The sequence below is a fragment of the Ursus maritimus genome, unplaced genomic scaffold, assembly GCF_017311325.1.
Source record: "Ursus maritimus isolate PB19 unplaced genomic scaffold, ASM1731132v1 scaffold_35, whole genome shotgun sequence".
In the NCBI taxonomy this organism is placed as follows: domain Eukaryota; kingdom Metazoa; phylum Chordata; class Mammalia; order Carnivora; family Ursidae; genus Ursus; species Ursus maritimus.
This window is the reverse complement of record NW_024426119.1, coordinates 18580535-18602172: the sequence shown is the minus strand read 5'-3', so window position 1 is coordinate 18602172 and position 21638 is coordinate 18580535. Positions and strand designations below refer to the sequence as shown.

Sequence of the window (21638 nt, the reverse complement as noted above, 5' to 3'; positions counted from 1 at the left end):
ATATGCTTAGAAATTTGTTAGATTTACACAGAAAATTAGTACATTCCTATTAGAGCAAAAAGAAATTAAAAGTAGGAAAAATGGGGCACCCGGATGGCACAGTCAGTTAAGCATCTGACTCTTGGTCTCAGCTCAGGTCGTGATCTCAGGGTCATGAGATTAGACTTCGCTTAAGATTCTCTCTCCCTCTCCCTCTGCTCTTTCCCTGTGCATGTGTGCATACACACGCTCTCTCTCTCAAATAAATAAATATATCTTTAAAAAAAAGTAGGAAAAATAATCATAAGAAGGTAAGTATTGCCCCTTTTATAAAAAAGTTTCCTTATTATGAAAAAATATGTTTGTTATTGGGAGAACACAGAAAATAACCGAAAGAAAAGAAGGAAAAGAAAAAAAATTACAAGTAATCTTACCATCAGTGGACACTTAAGATTGGGCTCAGTTGGTTAAGTCTGCCTTCGGCTGAGGTCATGATCTCAGGATCCTGGGATTGAGCCCAGCGTTGGGCTCCCTGCTCAGGGGGGAGTCTCCTATTCCCTCTCTCGATGACCCTCCCCTCCAGCTCATGTATTCTCTCTCTTAAATAAATCAATAAAATCTTTTAACAAAAAGTAAGATTTTAGGGGTGCCTGGATGGCCCAGTCATTAAAGTACATGACTCTTGATCTCGGGGTTGTGAGTTCAAGCCCCATAATGGGTACAGAGATTACTTAAAAATAAAAAAAAAATCTTTAAAAGAAATAAAATTTTATATAATGACCTTTTCAAATTATCAGATTACATATGGATATTCTGCAATAACTGAAATGGAAAAACCAATCTTCAAATTCAAATAGAATTGCAAGGGACACAGAATAGCCAAAATATCTTGGGGGGGAAAATAAATCTTGGAGGGCTCACACTTCCTAACATCAAAACTTAAAACAAAGTTACAGTAGTTGAGAAAGTATGGTACCGACAGGGTCAGACATATAGACCAATGGAATAAAATTGAAAGTCAGGGAATAAACCCATATTCAATGAGCTGATCGATTTTTGACAAGGTCAAGACTATTCAAAGGGGAAAGAACAGTCTCTTAAACAAATGCTGCTGGGACAACTAAAAATCCACATGCCAAAGAATAAAGCAGGACTCAAACCTCAAATCACATATAAAAATTAACTCAAAATAGATCAACAACCTAATGTAAGAGGTAAAAACCATAAAACTCCTAGAAGAAAATACAAGGTAAACCTTCATGACCTTGGATTTAACACTGAATTTTTTTTTTTTAAAGATTTACTTATTTGGTTTAGAGAGAGAGTGGGAACAGGGGTGGGAGGGGCAGAGGGAGAGAGAAAATCCTGAAGCAGACGCCCTGCTAAGTGCAGAGCCTGATGTGGGGCTCAGTCCCAGGACCCTGAGATCATGACCTGAGCCAAAAACCAGGAGTTTAACCGACTTAACTGACTGAGCCACCCAGGCACCCCAGCACTGAATTTTTAGATATGACTGACACCAAAAGTATAAGCAACAAAAGAAAAACAGGCAAATTGTGGACTTTATGAAAATTTAAAGCTTTTGTGTGTCAAAGGATACCAGCAACATGAAAAAAAAATCTATAAATTGGGAGAAATTTTTGCAAATCATTTTCTGATAAGGGTCTAGTATCTTAAATATATAACTCTTACAATTCAACAACAAAAAGACATAATCCAATTTAAAAATGAACAAAGGACTTTATTAGATATACAATTAAAATATACAAATGGCTAAGAAACACATGGAAAGATTCTCAACATCACTAACATTAGGTAAATGTAAATCAAAACCACATTGAGATACCACTTCCTACCCATTAGGATGGTTATAACATGAAGAGAAAATCTAAACAGACCAATTGTAAGTAAAGAGATTGAATTAGTCATCAAAAACCTCTCAACAGGGGCACCTGGGTGGCTCAGTCAGTAAGGCATCTGCCTTTGGCTCAGGTCATGATCCCAGGGTCCTGGGATAAAGCCCCACATCAGGCCCTCTGCTCAGCAGGGAGTCTGCTTCTCCCTCTCCCTCTGCCCCTCCTCCTACATGTGCACATGCACTCTCTCTCTCTCTCTCTCTCTCTCGGGTAAATAAATAAAATCTTTCAGCAAATAAGCAACCTCCAACAAAGAAAAGTCCAGGATGAGATGGCTTCACTGGTATAGTCCACCAAACATAAAAAAAGAATTAGTACATATCATTTTTTAAATCTTCCAAAACTGAAGAGTAGGGAATACTCCCAGACTCATTTTATGAGGCCAACACTACACTGGTACCAAAGTCAAATGAGGACACTACAAGAAAAGAACACTACAGGCCACTATCCCTGATGAATATACATGTAAAAATTCTCCACAAAATATTAGCAAACTGAATTCATCAGTATATTGAAAGGATTATACACCATGACCAAATGAGATTCATTCCTTGGATGCCCGATAGTTCAATATATGCAAATCAATCAATGTCATGTACCAATTTAACAAAATGAAGGGTTAAAATCGTATGATCATTTCATCAGAAAAAGCATTTAACAAAATTCAATATCCTTTCATGATAAAAACTCTCAACAAATTGGGTCTACATGGAACATATCTCAACATAATGAGGTCCATATAAGAAAACCCATAATCATAATCATAATCAATGGTGAGAAGCCAAAAGTTTTTCCTCTAAGATCAGAAACAAGACAAGAATGCCCACTCTCACCACCTCTACTCAACACCTCTACTGAAGTCTCAGCTAGAGTAATTCAGCAAGAAAAGGAAATAAAAGGCATCCACATTGAATAGGAAGACATAAAAGTGTCTATATTTGCAGATGACATACATAGAAAACTCTAAAGACTCCAAAAAAAACTGTTAGGTCTAATAAACAAATCCAGTAAAGTTTCAGGACACAAAATCAATATAAAAAAATTCAGTTGCATTTCTACACTAACAACAAACTATCAGAGAAATTAAGAAGAAAATCTGATTTACAACAGCATCAAAAAGAATAAAATACTTAGGAACAAATTTAACAAATGAAAGATCTGTACACTGAAAACTACAAAACTTTGCTGAAAGAAATTGAAGACACAAATAAATGGAAAGATATTCCATGTTCATGGATTAGAAGAATATTGTTAAAATGTCCACACTACCCAAAGTGATCTATAGAGTCAATGCAACCCCTATCAAAATTCCACTGGCATTTTTCACAGAAATAGGAAAAAAAATCCTAAAATTTGTATGGAACCAAAAAAGATCCTGACTAGTTAAAGCAATCTTGAGCAAGAAGAGCAAAGCTGGAGGTACCATACTGATTTCAAACTATATTACAAAGCTATAAAAATCAACACAGTATGGTATTGCCATAAAAACACACAGATCAATGGAACAGAATAGAGAGCTCATAAATAACCCTATACAGGTATGATCAATTAATTTTTGACAAAAGCACTAAGAATGTACAATGATGAAAGGATACTCTGTTCAGTAAATGGTACTAGAAAAAAATGGATATTCACATACAAAAGAATGAAACTGGATCCCTACCTTACACTATACACAAAAATCAACTCAAAATGGGGGCTCCTGGGTAGCGCAGTCAAGTGTATGCCTTCAGCTCAGGGCGTGATCCCAGCGTTCTGGGATTGAGCCCCGCATCAGGCTCCCTGCTCCGCTGGGAGCTGCTGCTTCCTCTTCCACTCTCCCTGCTTGTGTTCCCTCTCTTGCTGGCTGTCTCTCTCTGTGTCAACTAAATAAATAAAATCTTTAAAAAAAAATGGATTAAAGACTTGAATGTAAAAGCTGGAACCTAAAACTCCTGGAAGAAAACATAGGTGGTAAGCTTCTTGACACTGGTTTGGAAATGACTTTTTTAGTCATTTGACACTAAAAGCAAAGGCAACAAAAGCAAAAATAAGGTGAGACTACATCGTCAGAGCTTCTGCACAGCAAAAGAAAACATCAACAATATGAAAAGGTAATGTACTGAAAGAGAGAAATATCTGCAAACCGCATAGCCAATAAGGGGTTAATATGCAAAATACAGACGAACTCCTATAACTCAGTAGCAAAAAATGGACAAAAACTTTTAAATGGGCCAAGGACCTGACTGGTCATTTTTCCAAAGAAGATATATAAATGACTAATAGACATATATATTCAAAGGAAACAAAATCACTATCTCCAAGAGATGTCTATACTACCATGCCATGTTCACTGCAGTATTATTCACAATAGCCAAGATGTAGAGACAATCTTTTTTTAAAGATTTTATTTATTTGAGAGGGGGGGAAGGGGCAGACGGAGAGGGAGAGGGGTCCACTGAGCAGGGAGCCCAATGCAGGCCTTGATCCGAGGACCCCGAAATCAAGACCTGAGCCCAAGTCAGATGCTTAACTGACTGAGCCGCCCAGGCGCCCCTACAGAAAAAATCTTAAGTGTCCACTGATGGATGAATAGACAAAGAAAATGTGCTATGTGTATATACACACACACACACACACACACACACATACATTATGTTCATTATATACACACAGATTTATATTATGTATATAGTACACATAACTTATACATAGTATATATGAAATACAGCATGATATCATTTACAAATAGAATTTTTTTTTTAAGTTGAACTCATAGAAACAAAGAGCAGAATGGTGGTGGTCGGGGGCTAGGGAGCGGGGGAAATGAGGAGAAGTTGTAACAGGGTACAAGTTTTTAGCTATAAGTAAGTGCTGAGATCTAATGTAAGGGTAACTATATGAAGTGATATATGTATTTTTTTAAATTCCATCAAACATTTTTTTATTATGCTCACTTAGCCAACATATAGTACATCATCAGTTTTGATGCAGTGTTCAACAATTCATTAGTTGAGTGTAACACCCAGTGCTCATCACAACACACACCCTCCTTAATACCCATCACAGGTTACCCCATCCCCCCACGCCCCTCCCTTCGGTAATCCTCAGTTTGTTCTTCGGAGTCCAGAGTCTCTCATGATTTGTCTCCCTCTCTGATTTCTTCCTATTCAGTTTTCCCTCCCTTCGTGATATATGTATTAATTAACTTGACCATGGGATTCCTTTCACAAAATATATGTATATCAACTGTTCACATTATACACTTTAAATATATTACATTTTTGTCAATTATACCTCGATAAAACTGAAAAATAAAATACTTAAGGATAAAATAAAAGCCACCACGGCAGCACTTTGAAGGAAAAACAAACAAAAAAATGTATTTGATCTGCAGAACTTCTCAAAAAGAAATATTAAAGATAATAAAGGTGAAAAATAAAATTCAAAAGGAATAGTGATACAAAGACTGAGTATACTAACAGCATAATTCAATGTCTTATGATGGTAATAACTGTTAATAACAAGTAAGGTAAGAGAATGAAGATTTCACATATAAAGAGTAGGTCAAGGAGTTAGAACAGGAGATACCAAAGGAACAGAGCCCTAAGAATGGTTTATAGGGAAAATGCTAAACATGCAAAAGTAAGAAACAGGATTGTGAGAAAGTCAATAGGGTCAAAAGTGTTGATGTGCATTGAGAGGGAAGAAAATGCAGAAAAAGGAGGGGCTGGGGGATACAAAAAATGCTGGGAACATGAACATTACTGTTAAAAAATAGAATTAAAAAAGAGCCAATTACACTGTACACACTTCCAATAAACAGGGCATCTGGTTCACTGGTAAGAACTTTTTACGGTCCTATAGTATTACCTAGACAATGCCAGAAAGCAACTCATACCTCATCTGCCTGATTACGCAAAGCTATTTCACAGTTTGAGATTTCTGGTTCCAACTTTATGAAAATGACAGAAGAAAGCACTTCAGAATTTCTTTACCTAGGTTAAAAACTCAGAGGGTAAAAGTGAAGCAGTACCTCCCCTGAAGAAGGAAACAAAAAGAGAACTCAAAAGGGAAGAGGGCGATCTACAAAACAAAATAGTAAAGAAGCCAGACAAAGCAGGCAAGAGCAGTCAAACTGTCAGACAAAGAGAGCGTGCTTCAGAAGATTAGTTTGGCATCGTTATTCCAAACTTTCATTAATCACCTCAAAACCTCCACCTCCACCTCTTTCCCTCTTGCCTCCTTCACCCTGAAAACAAAGGAGTCTTTTAACTGTGTCCTTAAAAGATTTTCCAAATCCTGTTATTCCTTATTCCGGCCCTCTAGTGTCCAAAGATAAAATACCCTGCTCTCAGCTAAGACTAATGTTTTCACCTGCTCCAACCTTCATCCCACCTGTTCCATCACCATCAATCCCCTCCCTTAGTTGTTTTATCAACGTCTCCCTCTTTACTAGCTTCCTTCTTCAACATATAAATGTGCTCAGGTTCTTTCCGTTTCAAAAATACAAAAGCTCTGCCTCCACCCTGCAACCACTTCACACTCATTAGCCAAATGAGCTTTTCCAACATTCAAACCCAATTAAGTTGATGTTCTTGCTGAAAAATCCCTAAAGAGTTCCCCATTACCTTCAGAAACATTTTCAAAATATTAAGATTCTATTTACAACCAACAAATGTTCCCTCACTGGGCTATATTCTGTCGTGGACTTATCTAAGCTGTCTGTAATTTTTCCATTTATTCCTCAGATACCTGCGACTCATTCTCCAATATCAGCACAAACAACACTGCCTCACATTTCCTGCCCGTACTCTCAGACTGAGATACCAATCTTTTCTGTGTTCTCTTTTTATCCTCCCATGACTTCTCATGCATCCTATGGTGTAAACTGTTTTTTCTTGTCTGTCACCGTCTCTATTCCATGAGTAAACCGAAAGTGAAGACTCACTTGTTCAGCTCTGTAGTGACACCTTTCACAGTTTTCACTAAATGACTATAAAATGAATGATCAGCAGCAAAGCCACCAAAAAGCTGATGCTGTAAACCAAGTCTGAAGCAACAAACACTTCAGATGTGTTGAAATGTGTTCAAATTTTAATATCATTTTACAACATGAAAGCAGTTGTTTTATGGGGCTTACAAGGGAGTCAACAAAACAGCCCATCTTCCACCGGGCCTTGTTATATGCAGACATGCATCATCTCACTATCAGCCTAAGGGTGAGCAGACACAAAGAAAAGGGTGTGCTAAGGATGATGCAGAGAAATGGAATCAGAGCCCTGATTTAACTACATTTGAACACTGCTTGATCTCTGGACTTTTCCTGCTGGATGAATCAAGTTCTCCTTATTATTTAAACCCTAATCTTTTAAATTCAAACTGAGTAAAGTTAATTGCAAAATGGCCCCAGATTCTTCCCATCCATCTCTGCACAGTTCTTTGCAATGTGACTTAAGCCCTCTTTCCTAGAAGAGGCAGAGTCTATTTCTCCAGTCGTCGAACCTGGGCTTGCTATATGACTTATTTTGGCTAAGTGGACATTAGCAAATATGACAGAGCAGAAGCTTTAAAAGTGCTCATGCGTTAGGGCGTTCCCTTTCTTGCTAGCAAGAAACTGGACCGCAAAGTAAAGAAGCCTGGGCTCGCCCCCCCTGGAGGATGAAATACCACAGGCAGAGGGGCTACAGCTCTTCCAGGCAAGGTTTTAGATATGTGAGTGAGACCATCCTTGGATATCCAGCCACAATAAATCCAGCCCCAGCTGACAAGAAATGCCTCATCAACACACAGAACGTCGAGAAATAAGTATTTGCGCCTTTCAGTCACTAAATTTTGGATAGTTTATTACACAGTGTTATTGACTGGATGTTTGTGTCCTCCCCAAAGGTACATGTTGAAACCTTAATTCCCAGAGCGGCTGTACTTGGAAATGGGACTTGTAAGTAATGAAGGTTAAATGAGGTCATAAGCGTGGGGCCCTGATAGGACAGGATTAGTGCCCTACTAAGAAGAGACACCTGATTTCTTTCTTTCTCTGTTTCTCTCCACCAACTACAAACCAGGCATAGACTCCTCATCTGAAACTGCTGGACCTCAACCTGAGACTTCTAGACTCCAGAACTGTTAGAAAATAAATGTCTGTTGTTTAAGCCACCCAATCTGTGGTATTTTGTTATGGTAGTCCAAGCAGACCAACAAACAGCACAGCGAACTGACGTAATGAGCCTTAGCACCAGCCCGGCAAATCATTTTTAAAAGATTGCACTAAAGGGGGGCCTGGGTGGCACAGCGGTTAAGCGTCTGCCTTCGGCTCAGGGCATGATCCTGGTGTTATGGGATCGAGCCCCACATCAGGCTCCTCCGCTATGAGCCTGCTTCTTCCTCTCCCACTCCCCCTGCTTGTGTTCCCTCTCTCGCTGGCTGTCTCTATCTCTGTCGAATAAATAAATAAAATCTTAAAAAAAAAAAAAGATTGCTACTAAAAAACAATTATTTTTTGAGATGTAATCAAGTTTGAAGTTAATTTTTGGTTTAAGCCAATAACAGGTTGCCTTTTGTTGTTGTATCTCTTCATCTACTCTTACTGAACCATGGAAGTTCTTTTCTGAATGTTTAAGATTGGACAGAGTAAACAGAGCTGCATCTGTCCTTCAAAATAGAACTTGCTACTGTCACAGGATCCAGAGCAATGTATTCAGATTAATTCATTCAAATATTTGAGCTCCTGCTATTTAACCAGGCAATGGCTATAACAAGGATGAAAGAAAACGTAATCCCAACTCTGAACTCTATTGAAGGAAAAGAGAAAACAAAACGGACATTTTGTAGTATAGACTATAGACTTTCACAGGTTCTTTCCACTTTAAGATCATCTACGGCTTCATATTTTATACACTAACACCCCTAAAACCACCTTTCCAAATACCAAATCAGACTTTCAGATACCAGTACATTAATAACTTCAAGACACAGTATGGTGGTGCTGCCAGTTATTTTACCAATACAGCAGAATGTATACCATTATTTACCTATTAGTTCAGCAAAAATTTATCTGTTACCACAAATTTTATATTATTTTGCTTTCATTTTTTAAAACTCAGGAAAATGATAAAATCAAAAGGCTGCCACCAGTGATAACACAATAAGGAAAAGATGGAACTCAAATATACTGAAAGCAGGAATCTTTGGTCACGCGTTCAATTTTTAAGCAAAAGACACTATATAACCATAGAGCATATAAAAAAAAAGTCAAAGTAATAAAAGAAGTAGAGAAATCCTTGGAATTAAGAACTGTTATGAATACAATACTAGTAATCCAAACATAAAAGAAGCGTCATGGGTCCACAGATCTCTTGATGAAATGCTAGAGATTCCTTAATCATTTCAAGACGTCAAAATGAGAATATGACATAAGAAATCACTTGTAAAAATTAGTCAGAATAGGTAAATCTATAAAGACAGAAAGCGGATTAGTGGTTGCCTGGGGCTAGAGTGAATGGGAGAAATAGGGAGTGACTCTTTACGGGCACGGGGTTTCTTCTTGGGTGATGAAAATGTCCTAAAATTGATAGTGGTAATGGACACACATCTCTAAATACTATAAACTAATGAAATGTAAGCTTTACATGGGTGAATTATATGGTACGTGAATTATATCTCAAAAAATATATTGCTGATTAAAGCATTAACTTGAGGGGCCCCTGGTGGCTCGGTCAGTTAAGTGTCCAACTCTTGATTTTGGCTCAGGTCATAATCTCATGGTGGTGAGACTGAGCCCAGCATCAGGCTCCACACTCAGCAGGGAGTCAGAGTCTGCTTGAGATTCTCTCCCTCTCCTTCTGCCCCTCCCCCTGCTTGTGTGCTTTTCCTCTCTAAAATATATAAATCTTAAAAAAAAAAACTTTAACTTGGAAGCCTCAACAGTTAAAAAGATATTAATATGTCAATGTTTAGTGTTCAATCTAGGCTCTTCTTGTTTTAAATAATCATGTCCATTACTCCAAGATTAAAAAAGAAGTAAACACTTTTACTACAGAAAATTATTTTTACTCCCTTGGAAATAGAAGGTTCTCCCTGAAACAAGTAAATCTATTGTCCAACCTTTATAGCCTCCACTTTTTCTTTGTTTTTTTTTTTTTAAAGATTTTACTTATTTATTTGACAGAGAGAGAGACAGCCAGCGAGAGAGGGAACATAAGCAGGGGGAGCGGGAGAGGAAGAAGCAGGCTCCCAGCGAGGAGCCTGATGCGGGGCTCAATCCCAGAATGCCAGAATCACGCCCTGAGCCGAAGGCAGACACTTAACAACTGAGCCACCCAGGAGCCCCTATAGCCTCCACTTTCATACAGATTTTCAGGAACACATGTAAGGAGTAGATAGCCTCTGTAACATAGTAAGTCCTATAACCAAAGTATGAATAAAGAGGTGAGGAAGTACAGTGACTGGAATAAATTATCCTTACAGAGCTTACTATTGTCTCTGTAATTAGAGGACTTTGCTATCAATCTGCAACTTACCTTCATCATAACATTTAGTGCATATTTTTGATCTTCTCGTCTTGCTGCAGCTTTTGCTTCTGTAGCTTCTTTTGCTCTTTCTTGTGCTTGTAAAATAGATTTCTCCCTTATTCTTTGCATCATCTCTTTGTCAGCTAAAACAAGACAGATCACTAAATTAGGATTATGATGAATGTTTTCCTTAGGAGAAACTGCTTAACATACCATCCAGGATGCCATTTGGGGGGGGGGGACGACCCAACTTCACATGGAGAAATGAAAACATTTCTCAATATTAAACTGGCCAAGAAGCTTAAAAAGTAAGCAAGCAGCTATAACAGCAATTAATTACTACAGAGGGAAAGAACAAGAGAGAGAAAATATGAATGAAAGAAAGTGGGAACAACAGAAAGGGTGAATAAGAGGGGAATGATGAGGATGGGGAGAGGGACATAAAAGGGAGAGAGATGTTAGTGAAATGAGAGGGGAAATGGTAAGGAGAGGGGGAATGGGACAGGATGGAGGGAAAAAGTACACATTTATCCTTCTCCCTCTCTGTCAAGAAACCAGGGTTATTTGCTTATAAACCTAATTACAATAAGTCATCACTATGAGGCCTCCTAGAAGAGAAGATGAGGTTTTTTTGTTACATACAATATCACAAAAATATATATACTTCTTCATTAATGCATTACTATATAGCAATAAGTGTAATAAATACTGTAATTTCAAAGTAGTGAGTATAAAAGATAAATGTACTTTGTGATACAAATATATTTGTGATACTTATTGATTCAACTGTTATTTGTTGCCTACACTCATGTGTGAAAGAAATGCTAAATTTCAGTTAGCGGTTAAATAAAAAGTATGGAATTTTAATTTTCAAAGAAATTGCCTTAAAAAGGAAAAGGAAAAAAAGAGCATGGAATGTTTGCTCATTCAAGATCTTGACTAGGACTTCGGACTGGAATTAAGTTTGAAGCCTCTCCCAATCCTCCTCCTGTTTAATAACAGAGTGACAGACAACTGGACCAGATTCAGGGATAAAGGTAACTAAAAGAACCAACTTTCACATCTAAAAGAAATGAAAAGTATACCAAGAAAAGACTTCAGGAAAAGATTAAGCAATTATGTTCTGAAAAATGAGGAAGACTTGGAGTACAGACTGCAGTTCCACACATTTTATGTGAAAAACAATATTCTTAAAGAAATAATCTTACCGAGTTGCTGTGTAACTGAGTTTGATTTCTAAAGGAATCTCAAACCTGGTTTTTGAAGTAAAATCAATGGTCATTACTTATTACATAAGTTAGTTTTGAGAGTGTTTTGATTAGTCTAAATCAGAGGTTGGCACACTATGGCCAAATCTAACTGGCTGCCTGGTTTCCTCTAGCACACAAGATAAGAATAATTTTTACATTTTTAAATAGTTGAAAAATCAAAATACTATCTTGTGACATATAAAAATTAGATAAAATTCAAATTTCGGTGTCCATAAATATGTATTGTCTATTGGCTGCTTTCGTGCTACCATAGCAGAACTAAGTAATTGTGACTGAGACCACAGGGCTCATAATATTCAAGATGCCATCTGGTTCTTTACAGAAAAAGTTTGTTAAACCTTGGTTTAAATGGTCAAAATTAGGGATGGATGACCATATTACCATGAAAGAGAAGAATCAAGTAGGTGTGCACTGAACGCAGGTGTATAAAACAGAGAAGAAGATCATGATTAGGAAAGAAAATTCCCTTCCCACTCCTGGAAAAGATAGCCAAGCAGGTTAAGAAGGGAATTTGACATAGAAGAAAGTGTCATGTAGGGAAAAGTAACAGGTTTTCTGATATGATTCTTCTTTTTTTAAAAGATTTTATTTATTTACTTGTCAGAGAGAGCACACAAGCAGGGGGAGAGGCAGAGAGAGGGAGAAGCAAGTTCCTCGCTGAGCAACTTGGAGCCTGATTCGGGACTCGATCACAGGACCCCAGGATCATGACCTGAGCTGAAGGTAGATGCTTAACCTACTGAGCCACCCAGGTGTCCCATTATTCTTCTTTATATTCTAAAAAGTTGGCAGACAAAAATGTTTCCTGGAGACAGACAGACACACAGACACACACACAAACATTTAAGTCAGTTGTTCTCAAGCCTGTTCAGTCATCAGAATCACCTGGGGTCCCACCACTCCCAATCTGTTTATTTTAAAATAAGCCATTAAAATAGATGATGGTTCTGGTCTCATCCTACTTTAAAATTAAGATTATCAATAAGAGTTGAAATAAAGTGTTTATATTTGATCTTAGGTAAGAAGTAAAAACACCCTGTGTGTGTTTCACGACATAGTCCCAGGCCCATCTCAGACTTGCTGAATCACAAAGGAAGGAGTAGGACAGCAAGGATCTGGTTTTTAAAAACTCTTCAGTAATTCTGGAACTCACTAAAAAGCTAAAGTAACCTGGCTATGGTAATCTACCTTCATCAGTATTTTCTGAGCTGAATACTAGACTTTAGAGAAGAAATCTACCTGGTCCTGGGAATTACAAAATGAAATTCCACTGCAAGATATCAAGAAAGAATTAATATAAAGAATGACTGCAGGATGCCTAGCTGGCTCATTTGGAAGAGTATATGATTCTTGTTCTCGGGGTCGTGAGTTCGAGCCCCATGTTGGATGTAGAGATTATTTAAAAAAAAATAAATGAAAAGAATGATTTCAATGTCCCCATTCTCAGTAGTTCCTACTCAAGACTTAATGCCAGAGGCTTAAGAGAAATTTCAGGCAGTAGAAAAAAAGCCCTAGAATACATGACAACTAGAAGCGGGAGGAAGAAAATGGAGGTAAAGCAGTAGAGGGCAATCACTGACCCACCGAGCCAATTGTGGCAGAACAGAGTACTCATCAAGCATACAGAGAACAGGGGATCTCAGCTTTGTACATTATAATCCTGGAAAGCTTTTTCCACTCACAGAAACTGATTTGATTGGTCTAAGGTGAGTTTCAGACATCTATATTATTTACAAGTTTTGTAGGTGATTCAAATATGTAGCCAGGGTTAGGAACCACTGCTCTAGAGTCAAACTGCTAAAGCTCCAGTTCCAGTCTGCCACTTACTAGTTGTATGACCTGTGCCAATTATTCAACCCTCTGTGCCTCGGTAGCCTCACCTTAAAAAACAACAACAACAAAAAAAAAAACAAAAATGAAAACAAAAATGGGTGGGAGGGAGGTAACCTAAGTAATAGGTTGTTCTGAGGATTACCAGATGTGTTAATGCCTAATGCAAAACAAGGGCTCAATAAAGATCCTATCAAGAGGCCTTATCCTCTGAAGATACAAGCCCACATTTGAGTGAAAACTATAAATGTGCTCTAACTTTTGAATTATTCAATCTTTAAGTTATTTAAGTGCAGCTGAAGCACTATGTCCTTTAAATTCATGCTCACGTTCCTATTTTTCTTCTAGAAGAAAAACAATTGTTCTGAAAAAAAATTAAGGTATAAAATATAAAAAGCATGACCAGGTGAACATCTTTTAATAAAAAACTTACCACCTGACACAGAAAGGTTCTCCCACATGGCCAGTTCTTTTTTATATAAGGTGAATACAATAGTGTCATTCCCAATCTTGGCTTTGCTGTTTTCATCGTCTATGGGCGCGTAGAGAAACACTTCAAATAAAAATGGAGAAAAGTTGACCTATTCAGAAGGAGGTAAACGAAGGTTAATTTAGTTACACAAAATAAAGACACCGCCATTAAGAAACAAGTGACAGGGGCCAAGATCATTTTCTTAAATGCCTGCTATAAATTTACTCAATTAATAAGGCATATGAAGAAATCCTGGATAAGAATTAACTCTGGGGGCGCCTGGGTGGCACAGCGGTTGAGCGTCTGCCTTCGGCTCAGGGCGTGATCCCGGCGTTATGGGATCGAGTCCCACATCAGGCTCCTCCACTATGAGCCTGCTTCTTCCTCTCCCACTGCCCCTGCTTGTGTTCCCTCTCTGGCTGGCTGTCTCCATCTCTGTCAAATAAATAAACAAATAAAATCTTAAAAAAAAAAAAAGAATTAACTCTGGTCTGATGACATCTGTCTAAAGATGAGGTATCATCTCACGGGATTCGTTAAAAAAAAAAAAACTAAAAAACTAAATTTTAGGACGCTTGTCTGCAAGAACGCGCCTGTGGCGTGTACACAGCAGCGCTCTCAGAAGCTTCGGATCACACCCCCGGGCACCCGGCAGGCACAACTCGAGTTCCTACCTTCAGATAGTTTTCCGTGCAGAACACGTCCGCGTCTCTGACGCAGACGCCTCGGAGAGGCACAGAGATAAACACCGCAGCCTTCGTCTGCTGCCAGCTGTAATCACTAACCTGCAGCGGCATCCCGGGAGGTGCTGTACGAGAGGACGCTGCTGGTTAGGACTAGCACCTGTTCGGTTGCTATGGAAGCCGGGGTTACCACGCACCAGCCCTTCCGGGTCAGGCCGGGCCGCGGCGCCCCGCGTTCCCAGCGTGCCCCGGGCGCGCTTCTGCGACCGCCCCACAAACTCCCCTTGTGACTGCTTGGGCTTGCTAGCGCGGGCCAGAGACCACTACTCTGGCTATTATCCGTTCCCTGGGGCCTGAGTGAATCGCCGAAGAAACAGGCCTTCGTTTTTAAGAAAAGAGCCTTGCGCTTGAGAATGCGAAAAAAGAAAGAAAGGAGTTACGGGAAACAAAGAGTGACCTGACCTGCGAGAAGCAGGTGCACCGCCCCCGGGCTTAGCAGCCCTGGCCTTTTGTTCTGATGGAGGCTGTCAGAACATCATTTGGTGTTCCTGTTTTGGAAATTTCCTGGTCGTACTGACGTCCTGGCCTGGGAGCTTGGCCTTACTATTGTGCTCCAAATCCTGTCAGATGTAAGACCACCAAAAGATCATAGGTAGGGTTCACCACGTGGTTTAGGACCCGGGAAGAAACGGCCTTATGACTCAAACAGCAAACGCTTGGCTGCAACTCAGCTGTAGGATAGCTTGGATTTACACAGATACATTTTACAATTGCTTAAGAAGACTTAGACTCTTACTCTGAAAAACAAACTGAGGGCTTCAGAGAGTAGGGGGTGGGAGAATGGGATAGGCTGGTGATGGGTAGTAAGGAGGGCATGTATTGCATGGTGCACTGGGTGTTATACCCAGCCAATGAATCATGGAACATTACATCAAAAACCAGGGATGTACTGTATGGTGACTAACATAATAAAAAATATTATTAAAAAAAAGACTAAGACTCTTACCTCTGGAAGGAAACTTGAAGGTGGTATAGTTCATCCTGCATATTTAAGGAATTTGAGACCCATGCACTTAACCCCATTGCCATTTAGATTAGTGGCAAAATCGTGATTAAAATCCTGCTCTCTTAACTCCCATTCCAATGATCTTTCCCCAGGCTGCTTTCTGTAGACTCAGTTCATAAGTTACTGGAATTTGATGTTTAAAAAAGAAAACAAGGGGCGCCTGGGTGGCTCAGTCCGTTTGGCATCTGACTCTTGGTTTCCACTGGGGTCCTGATCTCAGGGTGGAGAGAGCAGAGAGGCCTGGGCTGTGTGCCTTGGGAAGAATCTGTGTGAGGTTCTCTTCTTCTCCCTCTGCCTCTCTCCCTGCTCTCTCTCTTGCTCTAAAATAAATAAAATCTTTTAAAAAAAGAAAACAAAAAGGGACAGTGAATTTACACAAAATTTAAGCACTATTTGCCACCTATGGATTGGATTTTAAACTTTTTACTTTTTTTACTTTTGCAGGCCATTAAAACAAATTTGAAACCTCCTGAAAATATTCTAGAGGAGAGTTTAGGAGCAGCAGACTTGGGAGAAAAAAATATCATCTTTCCCCCCAAACAGGCCACCCCTCAGTACCTTATCTAATTTTGTCATAAGTTCATCATCTCAAGGTTCTGTAACTTTGACTACTGGGAGCCATTCTTTGACTTCTTTTCCTTTGTCCTCTCTTTTGGCATTTTCTCCCCTTTGATTCTATTCTTACTTTTACCATTTTGTTTCAGACTTTCCTGTGTCTTCAGAAGAGAGGATTTATGTATTTCTTTAATATAAAATTTTAGAGGCTAGAGTCTCTGACTATATAAAAAGTGAGCTTATGTATGAAAGATAATGAAAGGGTTACTTAGTGTCGTTTGGGGCTTTTTAAAAAAAACTGTTAGCAATCACTTTGTTAAGCACATAGACACCTCTGTAGTTAAATTGTTCTCTGGACTACCATAGTCTTACTAAATTTTCTACACTCTGAATGAATTACCTTTTTAAAAAACTTGGTAAATTTTATTACTGAATCATTGCATCAACTGATACCAACTTAAAACATTAACTTTTATACGTCGTTTTATGATTTATGTATTTATCTAAACAGTGTTTTACAGCCTTGAAACATTCAATCTTAAAGTCTTAAACTATTTCTTATTACCTTTTAAAAATGAAAGAAATCTAATTTAACCCATGTATAGATAGAAGTTTGATATATGGTAGAGGTGGGTCTGCATGCAAGTGGGGAAAAGCACAGAAAGGAATGGCTATTGAATGCATTGTTGCTATGAGAAATGGTTACCACGTTTTAAAAAACGAGATTAGATTTCTACGTGCTAGATTTCTACAGGCATATGGTGTCATACACAAAAATGAATTTCAGATGAACTAAAGACAAAAGTTTGGATATTAGAAATACATATCTAGCAAAAAAAAATACATATCCATATGATCTTGGAGTAAGACAGGAATTCTTAAATATGACATAAAAAGCACTAACCATAAAGGGCAAAGATTGAAAACTTGAACGAAAACTAAGAACTGGTGTTCGTCAAGAGGCACAGCGAGGAATGTGAACATATTTTACATATAAACCCTTCAGCCAAAGACCAAAGGCACACATGTCCTTGAACAAGTTGAGTTCAGTACTCACTGAGCAAGGCAGAACACACACCATTGGGTGTCTCAGCAAGAGGATGTTAGAATTGAGGGAAAAGTCTAAGGGAAGGAGGGTTCCCTCTTTTTTTTTTTTCTAGATTTTATTTGACAGAGAGAGAGCACAAGCAGGGGGAGCAGCTGAGGGACAGGGAGAAGGAGGCTCCCCACTGAGCAGGGAGTCCCATGCAGGATTCGATTACAGGACCCTGGGATCATGACCTGAGCCAAAGGCAGATGCTTAGCCAACTGAACCAACCAGGCGCCCCAGGAGGGTTCCCTCTAGGTGGGTTCTTTCAGAAACCAAGGGTAATTCTATGACTAAAGTAGTAACTCTTCATTGCAGTTTCCTAGCAAAAGCCTGAAAACAAGCCAAATGTCTATCAATAGTTTTATTCACACAACAGATTATCATAGAACAGTGAAAATGAATTAATTATACCTATACACTGGATGGATGAGTGAGAAGAGTAAGTCATCTATTGGTTAAAAATTCCTACCTATGTGGTAAAACTAGAAAGGAAAGTAGGGCACAAGAAAGGACAATGATGAACTCCTAGGTGAAGGTCGTGCCAATGGGACCCTTTGTGAGCTCATTTCCACTGCATGAATTAAGACAAAGTTTCTCAGAGTGTGGTCGCCTGACTATAATATCAGCATTACCTGGGGACTTGCTAGAAATGCAAATTCCCAGACTCCATGCCAGGTCTACTGAACCAGAAATTCTGGAAATGGGACCCAGCAAATCTGTTTTAACATGTCCACCAGGTAATTCTGACCCACACCAAAGTTAGAACCACTAGGTTAAGGGGTAAGTTTTATTGGTAAAAAAAGAAGCTTGCTTACAAAGGTAAGGAAAAAACACAGGTTCCCCCATTCTGCCATCATCTCAAGGAGAAGTATATTGGGGTGAGACCACTATGTTGGATCTTCAGTGTGAGTTTGCATTATATGAGAGGAATTTCATGCCCTTTTTCCTCTCTCTTCTTACAGGGAAAACATAAAAGGAACCTTGTCAGTAGGGAAACCACTGGGCCACTAGGCAGTCTTGGTGTAGGTGCAACTATTTATAAGAATTGTCCAAGAGGGGTGCCTGGGTGGCTCCGTCAGTTTGGCATCCGGTTCTTGATTTCCACTTGGGTCATGATCTCATGGTTGTGGGATTGAGCCCCACATCAGACTCCATGCTCAGTAGGGAGTCTGCTTAGCATTCTTTCTCCCTCTCCCTCTGGCCCTCCCCCTGCATGCTCTCTCTCTCTAAAAGAAATAAATATATCTTAAAAAAAAAAAAAAAAAGACTTGTCCAAGAAAGTCAGCTACCCAGGATCTGCATACCTTGAGTCACATGGAAAGTTTTAGTTGGAAGAAAGTAATAGTACCATGGCCAGCTGAGTTCAAATGCAGTCCCTCCCACTGGGAGACCAGAGGTCCAGGCCCTATTGGCTGGTTCCCTAAAAAAACCCAGAGAGACCACCCAAAATCATTTTTGTTTGATTCCATTAATTACATCAAACCAAGCCACCAGAGAGCACCAAAGAAATTGCCAAGTTATATTTCTCTCTCTCTCTCTCTCTCTAATTTTTGGTGATGAATATGTACTACCTATATTGTGATTCATAACTTAAATATACATATATCTGTATCATTTTGTATGTAACAAATATTATAAAATTGAAGTAAAAAATTTAAAACTAGCTCTATGGTAGAGGAAGTTCTCTATTTTCTCTTTACATATTGTGAGGTTCTCAAGGAGTGAAAATGTACATTATGAAGCAACAACTAAATCTGATTTATTATTCCCAGCCTAAAATTAAGTAATTATAATTTTATTTTTGATGGTCATATTGTCATATTTGGCCACTGGGAAAAGTTGATTATGATTTTTAATACCATTCCAGAATTTTAAAAAGCCTTTTAAAGATCCTTTATTCTTAGAACAAGATGATTTAGACCTACTTCAAAATTTTTTCCTTTTTTTTCTCTAGAAAATGGAATCAATCATTCTCCAAGAAATCTTAGTTCCTTTTAACTGACAATAGCATTTCAGACCAAAATCTAGGTATTAGATATTAAATCATTAGTTATTTTACTATTTTGAATTTGGATTTTAGAAAAAGATAATGTGGTTATCAATTAGACAAGAATATATAGTTAGTGCTCATTTAGAAAGTATAAAGTGACTATTCTTTTCCTTTTATTTTTGGTCCATATATCTTAGATCTACACTTATGGAGTATAGCTCTTGATTTTTCCTGTTGGATTCCTTTAGCACAATATCAGTTATTTAATTTCTTTAAAAAGTCTGATCTAACATCTAAAGAGCTTGAAAGTCACCACTCCATCCTATGTAAAAAGCTGAACAAAATAAAAAATCAACAATGCTTCTTAGATCCATAAAAAAAAGTGAGGTCACAGAGCAAATCACTACCCCAAAAACTGGAGAGACTAACAAATGAATATAGAGAATCAGAACCAATCAGAGAAGAAACTTCCATGGGAACATTGTCAAGGTAGGAAAACCTGAACTGTAGTTGACAAGCTGCTGCTCCCTGTGGGTAAGTCTCAGACATAAGAACTCCAGGGGGACCCAGTCATCAGGGAGCTCCTACACTTTTGTGAGTTTTACTTCCTGAAGCTGTACCAGGTTCTCATAGTGAATATCAGAGAAAAATCTCCAGGTGCTCCCAACAGGGGGAGGAGAAAAGGAACCCTTTTGAAATATGCCAGAGCATTCTGTTCCTCTCAGCAAGATCTGCCTTCAGAAGAAACTATTTAACCAGATCCTAATCTGCTGGTTTTATCAGAATTTAACTGAATTTCTCCATCAAATGCATATGTTAGAGAAGAAGAAAAATCTAAAGTCATTCATCTAAGCTTCCACCTTAGGCAACCAGGGAAACAAGGAGTAAATTAAATCTGAAGTAAGCAGAAAAAATAAAAATTAAGAGCAGAAATCAGTGGAATTGAAAACAGGAACTCAATAGAGAAGATCAATAAAACAGAGTTGGTTATTTGAAAAGATCAACAAAATTGACAAACCTCTAGCCAGGCTAACTAAGAAAAAGAGAGAGAAGACACAAATTACTAATATCAGAAACAGAAGAGGGGACATCACTACAAATTCCACGAATATTAAAAGGATAGTAAAGGAATACTATGAACAACTCCATGCCTGTAACTGTGATAACTTCAAAGAAATGGACCAATTCACTGAAAGACACAATCTCTCAAAACTCACAGAAGAAGAAATAGACAATATGAGTAGACATATATCTATTAAATAAACTATATCAATAATCAATAACTTTCCCAAACAGAAAGCACCAGGCCTAGCTGGGATCACTGGTGAATTCTACTAAACATTTAAGGAAGAAATTATACCAATTTTCTATGATCTCTTTTAGAAGATAGAAGCAGAGGGGACACTTCCTAACTCATTTTATAAGGCCAGACACACCAGCTTCCTAGAAATCTCTAAGGAGCTGTAGCCAGCCTTGTGCCAAGTCTTTTTTGTGTGTGTGTGTGCCTACTCTTGAAGTTGGGGATTGTCACTCCCCTAACTTTGTTCTTCTCTTTCACTATTGTGTTGGCTATTCTGGCTATTGTGTTGGCTAGTCTTTTGCTCTCCATATGACTGTAGAATCAGTTTGTCCAGATCCACAAAATAACTTGCTAGTATTTTGATTGGGATTGCATTGAATCTAGATCAATAGATTGAATCTTGATCAATCATAGATCAATTTGGGAAGAAAATAATCAATGCAATGTAGTATTAATGAAAAAAACCGACAAGTAAATCAGTGGAACAGAATAGAGAGCCCAGAAATATACCCAACGTGAATATAGTCAACTGATTTTTGAGAAGAGGAAGTAATATAATGGAGAAAAGATAGTATTTTCAACAAATGGTGCTGGAACAACTAGACATGCACATGCAAAAAAGGGAATCTAGATATAATCATTACACCTTTAACAAAAATGAACTCAAAATGGATCACAGATTTAAATTTAAAATGTAAAACTATAAAACTCTTAGAAGATAACACAGGAGAAAATCTATATATAGTATCTATCTATCTATAGATATATAACCATTTATATATATATTATATATATACAATATATATAATATATATAATATATAATATATATTTATATTTAAATTTAAATTTAAATTTATATAATTTATATATATATTTATATATAAATATATATATAAATTATATAAATTTATTATATACAAATGTATATATATATATACACATATATCTTTGATAAAGGACTCTTATCCAAAATATATATGAACTTTAAAACTCAA

The 21638-nt window shown here is 37.9% G+C and overlaps 1 protein-coding gene across 1 annotated transcript in view; it reads right to left on the bottom strand.

Annotated features, from left to right (window-relative positions):
• Positions 1–14880, bottom strand: part of DNAAF4 (dynein axonemal assembly factor 4) — a 54677-nt gene extending 39797 nt beyond the window's left edge. Inside the window, exons 1-3 of the mRNA XM_008706000.2 lie at positions 14632–14880; positions 13919–14066; positions 10394–10527 (exon numbers count right to left, since the gene is read on the bottom strand). Coding sequence (XP_008704222.1) covers positions 10394–10527; positions 13919–14066; positions 14632–14754 — 405 coding nt within the window. The 5' untranslated portion in view covers positions 14755–14880. The remainder of the gene's footprint in view (positions 1–10393; positions 10528–13918; positions 14067–14631) is intronic.
• Positions 14881–21638: the final 6758 nt, after the last annotated feature.